We start from the raw sequence: 9,297 nt of genomic DNA on the forward strand, positions 1-9,297 counted from the left end.
TGATGTTATTGATATATATATATATATATATATATATATATATATATATATATATACTGTATAAACAGACAATATAAAAATAAAACTGATTTAAAATATTAATTAAAACCAGTGATACTAAAATAACACTGTACTGAAATCTTCTTTAGGAAACATATGACCGCTGAAAGCCATGATTGACTAATCAGAATTGAGTATGCCAGACAGCTGTGTTTGCAATACTTCACTGTGGTCTCTTTTTAAAAGAATACTTTTGCTTTAGGATCCTAAATTAAACATACAAAAGAAATTTGTTATGTTAATGCTCATCATCAAAGCCTTACCTTCATCTTCTCTTCCTGTGTGTTCAGGTCAAAAGGATTGGCAGAAGAATGCTGGCGCCAGGTGCCCAGGGGCAGGATGGCATTGTGTTGGCAGAGAGCTGCGGTTGTTAGATGGTTCCTCTTGATGCTCCTGTGGCACTGGGCACCTCTGGGCCCACTGAGCTGGTTTCTGGCTCTGGCTGAGCGTCTGGACCAGAAGACCTCACCGTTCTCTTCTATCTCCGGCCGGAGCAGTGGCCAGCTGGACTGGCTCCTGTCTGATAAAGGGCCCTTCCATCGTTGTCCAGAATACACCGAGTTCAAAGAACGCTTCCAACAAGGCTTCTCCACACGCTACAAAATCTACAGGTTTGTGCTGTGATGATTATATTATTAGTTGAAAATACAGGATATTCAAAATTGACTTGTAAGCAAAATCGGGTCCCATGAAATATTCAGAGAAAACTGTGTGAAAATTGATATAAAATTAACTCAAAATTCTGAAGCCATTTTTTTTTCAGCTTCACTACTGGCGTACTTACTGTTTCTTGGCATTCTAGGGCAATAGTGATGAACATCGGCAGAACAGTTCTGTAGTCTTTTACACTACCGTTCAAAAGTTTTGGTTTGGCAATTTAATATTTAATAAAACATGCAGTAAAAAGTAATATTATGAAATATTATTACGATTTAAAATAACTGTTTTCTTAAAAATAAGACATTTTCTTTTTTGTGTGTAAATTGCAGCAGTGCATAAATCATAAACTAGTTAAATGATTCTAAATGAACAAATAAAACTTACTCAGAATCCAGTCAATTTCTGACACGGATTCCCATTTTCCATGCATTGTTTTCCATTACTTCTCTGCATGTGGGGAGAGAAAATAATGTAAAACAGTAAAATTGCTCATAGTAATGTTAACTTGCAGAATCAGGAAAAAATATTTTTACTCTTAGTGATAGGTGAAAGCTTTATAAAACTAGAAAAACTTTGTGAATGAAAGGTATGTGGATTTTGCAGCAACCAGCGGAGCTTTGACAACAAAAGTGTGGGTGCAGATTTCGTGCAGAAAAACGGACCTTTCGTCAGTCATGACAGATCAAATAAACCCACAGTGAGAAGTCCTGATAACAACATAAAAGGAGAAAATGAAAAAATATTAACGTCTCAGTTATGATGAGGCATGGGTCTGTTTAATCTGATGCAGCCCATGGAGTTGATATAATTGGTGAGTGGACAGGTGCAATCACGTGACAGAAAAGGGCCATCACGCATACAGCGACGACTTCAGCTTCTCTGACGCTGCATGCTGTTACTAAAACAACCAAGACAACAGAATGGCACAATGTTTACATAGTTTACACTGCTCATTTACATTTATACTGACCCATAAATGATGATGCCCTTGCAAGGGATCTCCTTCCTAATATATAAAGACAATAACATATTTATTTTTATGAATACTGTGGAAAAATAAAAAATAACGTGTAAAATATTATCTGGAAGAAAAACATACACTACTGTTATTTTATTCAACAAGGATGCATTAAATTGCTCAAAAGTGACAGTAAAGGCATTTTTAATGTTACAAAAAATATTTCAAATAAATACTGCTCTTTTAAACTTCATATTCATCCAAGAATCATGAAAAAATGGTTTCCACAAAAATAGCAGCACAACTGTGTGGAGTAATGATAATAATAATAAATGTTTCTTGAGCACCGAATCAGCATATTAGAATGATTTCTGAAGGATCATGTGACATTGAAGACTGGAGTAATCTATTTATTTATTTAGTTCACTATTTTTTACAGTTTGAAAACCCCTGCACCACACTACACTAACTAGTGTGGTCTTATTTTCTATATATTTGCGCAGGTCAAACCTGTGACCTTGGCACTGATATCGCCATGCACAGCAACACTCATCATTATTCTGAAAAGTGCAACACATCAGTAGCAACACGGTCGTGATTATTCAGCTGTTGACCTGTTTTAATTACAGTACATGCACCCGGCATCACATCATTCATTCAGTACAGTGCATTTTAAATATCGATCGTTACACATTCATTCCAATCCATATCAAAGACACCCGCACAACAGGAAGGAAAGGTGTGTTTGGTGCATTTCTGTGGCTGATCTCAGATCCGCCAGGGGAGTTTGGCCTTTTTGCCTGTTTCTTTTGTCCCCCGCTGGCACATAGCTGACTCTGTCCAACTCTCTCCGCTCGCCGAATTCAGAACCTAGCATGCCTACAGCATCTGGGCAGAGAAAGGCCCACGGAACTGTGATGGACTCAGTGAGGGGGAGACAAGCCTGTGCCAGCGCGGTTTGAAAGGCTGTCCTGCAAGCCAAAGAGTCTGTGTGAGTGTTTGGATGTAGGCGACTCTTCTGTATGTGCCTCACAGTTCAGAGACATTGTGTAAACAGCATCACTGACCTCACACTGCAAAGACGGGACTTCAGCTGGTCACTGCATTCGCCCTTTGATATGATAACAGATCAGGATTTCCAGAAAGAGAAACTGGGTTGCACATCACAAGAGGAGAACACCAGCAGGCACTGTACCTTTTACTGCTTCCTTGGGCACAGCTCCCCTCTTGGGGGTTAACATTGCACCAAAGGATCCCCGGCAGAGTGAATTCTATGGTCTTTAGTCATACTGCCAGCTCCGATGGGGATTTTTCTGTTGTGAATAGAGAGATATGTGCGCTTGCACTAGTTTTCTTTGTTCCGTGGCTTTAGCAGCAGTTGACATTTACATTCAGACGTTTTTTTTTTTTCAATATGGAAGCATCTGTGAGCTCAATAAAATTAAATACACAGTCAAAACAGAGATTTCTGTTTAAAAGAGATAACTTACACATATTGCATTGTACGCCGTGACAGAAAAGTAAAGGTTTTCAGTTACAGATCATCGTAGAAATGCTTTATTACTCTTTAAGCATGATTAATTGATGGTAATACTTGACAATTATGTTTGTTAACATTCGTTCATTGATTCTGTATCATGAACTAACAATGAAAAATACAGCATTTATTAGTCTAGGTTCATTTTGATTTCTACATATACTAATTAATTTTGTATAAATTTAAATAAGTTGTATAAATTAGCATGAGTTCATGGGTTATGAATGAACATGAATGACTAATAAAGGAATATTATTTTTGGAAATTAACATTAATTTAGATTAATGAATGATGTAAAGTTCATATTGCACTACCTAATGTTAACAAATTGAACCTATATTGTTCAATGTTACCTCATTTATTCTACAAGTGTAATTGTCCAGTATGTGGATTACTGAATATTTGGCTATTCATGTGACATTATTTTTATAAATTATTCATATAGTTTTTTATTATTATTATTTGTATTATTTTATTTATTATCATTTGTATTTATTATTTATTTATAATTTTTCAGTACTTTTTATTTATCTGTAAAACCTTTTTTCACAAGGAAAAAATATAAAATGAACCTTCAAAAGATACGGAGTAAGGAATACTACAACAAGAAACATTTATAATTATGGAAGAACCATGACGCACTACCCTACCCACGTGGAGCCTTGGGATGATGTAGTAGCTCCCATTCGTGCTATTATCTGTAGACCATCACACCATTGGTGCTGCACAAGGTGACAGCAGAGACGACCAGCAGGGAGCCGCTCCGTAGAGATTTAGTTAACCTGGTAGCAGCTGGTTTCCAACGGCAATGAGTATCTGCAAAAGAAATCAAACACAAAGACGTGTGTAAGCTATAAGCAATAGAGACAGAATGTAATTTAACGTTTTCATGGGAAACACAAGAGATGAATTATGTCATGCAAGTGACGCTGGTCCACAATTTACAATTAATAAGCCAAATGGTTGGAAAACTCAGAGATGCTTGCGTGGAATTTTGATGGGAGGGGGTCGCTTTTGTGTTCTGTTGACTTGATGCAATTTACCTCAATCACTGACCAAAGGACATTTCAGAATAATTTGATAAGCATTACCTGATCTTCCATAGATTGAGTCAAATTTCACTCTTTATGTTGATGTTTGCCAGGGCAAAGTTTTTGCTGAGCAGTTTCATTTAGTTTTTGCATTGTGTAGTTCTGTTTTTTGCTGAAAGCATGATTTTGTCATTTCTTATTTGCTTAACTTTGGCAAATAATCCTTCTTTAAAAATCTATATTTAAAGCTGCTTTCACAATACAATGCAGCCCCTGGTGGAATGGTTTCCTAAGCTTATTTTCTAGATGATGCCCTCAAAAAATAAAAATAAAAAAGCCGCATGTGCCAATGTTTTAGTTCACTAACCAGGAGCCTTTCAAGTTTTGCATCAAACAGAGGGTTTAAAGAGAAAAATTTAAAAAAGAGCAAAGACAGAATGGGACAATCAGACAGATTGTGACATTTTAAGCTTTTGGCTGAATAGGTGAACAAACTGTTCAGAGTGATTCAATCACCATCTGTTGAAAACGTGGCATCTTTTCGTTTCAGGTTTATTTTCAGAACACAAAAATAATTGAGACAGGCTTTGAAACATACTTGTGTAAATCCTGTTTCTGATTTGTTTTACGTCAATGATTCATCACCAAGTATAAATGCATACCTATTGTACTTTAAGACAATATTCTAAAATAAATGGTATATTAGTTGCCATAAAGTCTGTGAGCTATAATTATAATTATCCTCAAATTGGTTCCACATTCCACATTCCACTGAAAAAAGTGAAAACGTCCTGTTGTTACCTCAAGCAGCTATTTTTACCTTTTACTTGTGTGTGTAATCTAGTGTAGCCAGATTAATTTAGTCATTTTAAATAATATTTCTGATTTGAATAAAACTGGTTAATTTAGATGATACCACAAGAAACATATTTTAGATTACCTGACAAAACATTTTTAACAGTGAAGGGGGGAAAAACACAACAGCAGAAAAATATATAAATCTGCAATGCAATTTAGGAGAAAGTGAACAAGAGTGAAACACTGAACATTTCTGTAAAGGGTTCAGTAAATGTCTCAGTGTCTGCAGTTGAGAAGGGAGGTAATATATCATACTTACAGTACTTTAGTTGACAAGAAGTTCCTATTTTATTTTATAGATACAAAAGTCCAGATGCACAGGGAACAAATATTTCTCAGAAGCTCTGAGAGCCTGATAGTCTGTCACTCCAATAACATTCATGTCAGTTCTGATCTGATTTCATACTGAGGTAAAGTGTGAAGGTCATTACAGTGAACATGATGTCCATGGAATTTAATGTCCAGCCACTGCAGGCAAAGAAGTATACACATCTTAAAGGGATACAGTATTACAAATCATTTAAATGTTCTGTGAGGAACCCAAAAATGGTTCTTCTGCGGCACTGCTGCAAAAACACCCTTTTGGAACCTTTTCAGAGTGTAATTAACCTAGAAATACAAATTCTGTCATTGACTCACCAATGTTCTAAACTCACATGACTTTCTTTGTTCCATGGAGCAAAAGATGAATCTTTAGTTTAATATCCAGGCAACTCTTTACATATAATGAAAGTGAATGAGGACTAGGGCTATACATCTCCAATATTTCAAAGACACCATAAAACTATAATAAAAGTGATCCATACTACTCTACAGTATATTCCAGTCTTCTGCAGTCATTAGATAGCTTTGTGTGAGAAACAGGCAATTTAAGTTGTTATTCACTGAAAATCTTGACATTCAATATCACTGGCTTGTTCATAAGAAAAAGACTGATTCATTAACTAATCAGTTATTTAAAAACTTAAATCAATCATCTGATCCCACTGAAGAATTATCAGTGAATAACAACTAAAATGTCAGTCTGTTCCTCACAAAAAGCAATTGTATAACTTGACACAAGTTGGAATGCCATATGAGCTACGTTAAATTATGTTTTTTCCCCCCCACATTTTTTTTTATGGTGCCCGACAGTCCCAAGAATTATTTACTTTCATTATATGGAAAACAATCATGAGGATATTCTCAGGACAAACTTCACATTCCACAAGAAAAACTTCTGGAAAAAGTTTTGGAACAACATGAAGATATGCAAATGTTATGCAAAAAAAATTTTCATTTTAAGGTGAACCATCCAACATACTCTCACGGCAATTCAGAACTATTTTACATTTTGGTGTTTGAGTTTTGTCATCTCATTCATTCGTTTTTATATGATCTGCTTTCGCCCCACTGAGGGTTAGGTTTAGAGGTGGACCGTCATGCTTAGTTTTTTAACAATCATTAGTTTTCATACTAATTCATATGATTTTGCCACCAATTCACCAAAACAAAATTAGTTACTGAGATCTGTTCGAAACTACGACTTCCACCCATCTTCAACTCCCTCCCTTAAACCGCCATTCCCAAAAACAAACCTTCACAACTGTCATCACACAGCGATTTGAATAACTTTCAATATGTTCTTATGACATTTAAATACAGTGGGTACGGAAAGTATTCAGACCCCCTTAAATTTTTCACTCTTTGTTATATTGCAGCCATTTGCTAAAATAATTTAAGTTAATTTTTTTCCTCAATGTACACAGCACCCCATATTGACAGAAAAACACAGAATTGTTGACATTTTTGCAAATTTATTAAAAAAGAAAAACTGAAAAATGCTCAGTATTTAGTAGAAGCACCCTTTTGATCTAATACAGCCATGAGTCTTTTTGGGAAAGATGCAACAAGTTTTTCACACATGGATTTGGGGATCCTCTGCCATTCCCTCTTGCAGATCCACTCCAGTTCTGTCAGGTTGGATGGTAAACGTAATGAGGAAAAAAAATTAACTTAAATGATTTTAGCAAATGGCTGCAATATAACAAAGAGTGAAAAATTTAAGGGGGTCTGAATACTTTCCGTACCCACTGTATATCTAAATAAGGTCTTAGTCAAAATTTCATCAGCTGGAATTTGTATTTTCTATAGAAATTAGAGGACCTTAAGGCACCAAACTAGAAAAATCTAATTAGAGCATTTAGCACGGAGGCTCCTGGTGAGTAATCAAGATTCAAGCTAATTTCAATGTAAATCAGAGCATCTGCTACTTGACTTTGGAAAAATAAATAAATAAATAAAATAAGCCATCGGTGCAGAACACAATACTTCATCCCATTAAGATCATTGCTTAATTTACAACAAAAAGGCAAAACTTTAAAACATCACACTAATGGCTACTTGACAAGTAATATGTATTTTGTTTTAGAAAATAATTTAAAGTTCTCCTGGAAGAAATGTTTAACTGTTTCAAATTAGCGAGGAAGTGTTGTGAGGCACCTATTATTGTGCTGAGCACAAACATGGCTGCAGAATGCACCACCAGCACAGGTTCACAGGGGAAAAGAAAGAGGCTCTAATTGCTATTCAAATTTCCCCTCCTTCATTCAACAAACTCTGCATAGCACTAACCACCATCCACGAGGAATTCTAAAGTAGTAGCAATGACTTTGCTATTCAGTCCACCATTGAGCAGAGGACAGAGCATTCATTATATGCATCGGATAAAGGTGTGTGTCTGTTTTAATGAGTGAAAGGTTTGAGAGGTGAAGACCTATTTTCATAGAGCGCACCTGCCGTCCTCCACTTGATTGGCAGGCTAATACAAACGGGCCAGAAGACCCAGTTTCAATCCAGCAGAGCGAGGTGTTGCAGATCAGCAGTTCTCTCTTTCGTGCGTATGTGTGTGTGTGTGTGCTGTTGCTGTACAGATGCAGCCTGCAAGTTAAAACTCAATGCAGAAACCAGCTGAAAAGACTAAAGTTACCGCTTACAATTGCCTGGCAGGTATGACAGAAACAACGAATACAAGAAGTTAAGTCGATACCCAGGTGCGGTGGCCCCCTGGTTAGGGAGTATTAAAAAGTCGAGTGTTTTGGGTGATAGTGTCCCACTCCCCAGCAGAGTTCCAGGTGCTATCAGCTGGTGGCTAAAGCCCTTTAATTAAGATCATCTATCATCATTAGCTTATGGTCGGACAGCCACTGCTTTCGTTAATTAACTCTTAGAGATTCTCACGAACCGTATTAAGCCCAAAAGGCGATTCCTTTGGGTAGCGTCTTTACAGAAGCACAAGCTTTGTTCTATGAACATAACCCCAGGAAAACATTGGGATTGTTATTGGTTTTATGCAATGCATATTCGGAAGATACAGAGAGTGTTTTGAAAGATGAATGTGCAGGAATGATGTCAGAGTTACAAACGCTGTCAAAAGTTGCATCATGTAAGCTCTGTTGTGTTTATGGACCCGAATCGCATTCACCCCGCATTACGATGAGATGCATCAATATTCAGCACCATGCGAAATTTATGCATGCTTAGCCTTATTTTCTGCTATCAGCATTTTCTTTTGCTCTTGCACCTTACGCACTTGTTTTATCCAGCTGTATTTACTCAGTGCAACTTATAACATCCAAGTGAAAGATATAACACCAACATGTCAGGAAAAAAAAAAAAAACAGAATCACTGAGTTAGAAAAAAGATCACCCCTCTCCTAAAATGACTTGTAAAAACTCAATCAGGTGTAGCTAATCACCTTCTCAATGTCACACAAAGCCATTGACTTTCAACTGTGATCAGCTGTGGTCATTATGATTAGCTCAACATGAAAAGAGCTTTTACTGGAGCATTTGATCCTTGATCTGAAGCAAACAATCAACTATGGGTGGCAAAACACCATCAAAAGAGCTCTGGGATAAAGTTGTAGACTGGGACAAGTCAGAAGATGGATACAGAAAAAAAAATCAAAGGCTTTGTCAATGTCTAGAAGCACAGTGAAGTCTATTATTAAGAAGTGGAAGGTATTTGGTCCAGCACAGACCCTCCCTGGATCAGGACGTTGCTTCAAACTGTATGAAAGAGCCAGGAGGAAACTGGTTAGAGAGGCGACCAAGAGGCCTACAGCAACTCTGAAGCAGTTGCAGAAATTTTTGACAAAGAGTGGTCATAGTGTGCATGTGACAAAAATATCACAAATTCTCCACAAATGTGG

At 36.7% G+C, this 9,297-nt stretch overlaps 1 protein-coding gene and 1 long non-coding RNA gene across 2 annotated transcripts in view; one reads left to right on the forward strand and one right to left on the reverse strand.

Annotated features, from left to right (window-relative positions):
* LOC107720848 (BMP/retinoic acid-inducible neural-specific protein 3-like) overlaps positions 1-9,297 on the forward strand; it is an 87,926-nt gene that overhangs the window by 29,387 nt on the left and 49,242 nt on the right. The window contains exon 2 of the mRNA XM_016528680.1: positions 351-671. Within this exon, the coding sequence (XP_016384166.1) occupies positions 400-671 (272 nt within the window). The 5' untranslated portion in view covers positions 351-399. The remainder of the gene's footprint in view (positions 1-350; positions 672-9,297) is intronic.
* Positions 2,204-2,979, reverse strand: LOC107720850 (uncharacterized). Its single transcript, XR_001637654.1, has 3 exons — positions 2,874-2,979; positions 2,746-2,789; positions 2,204-2,649 (listed from the first exon to the last, which is right to left on the reverse strand). It is a non-coding gene; the product is annotated as an uncharacterized LOC107720850 (long non-coding RNA).

The sequence above is a fragment of the Sinocyclocheilus rhinocerous genome, unplaced genomic scaffold, assembly GCF_001515625.1.
Source record: "Sinocyclocheilus rhinocerous isolate Xijiao unplaced genomic scaffold, SAMN03320098_v1.1 scaffold931, whole genome shotgun sequence".
NCBI classification, from domain to species: domain Eukaryota; kingdom Metazoa; phylum Chordata; class Actinopteri; order Cypriniformes; family Cyprinidae; genus Sinocyclocheilus; species Sinocyclocheilus rhinocerous.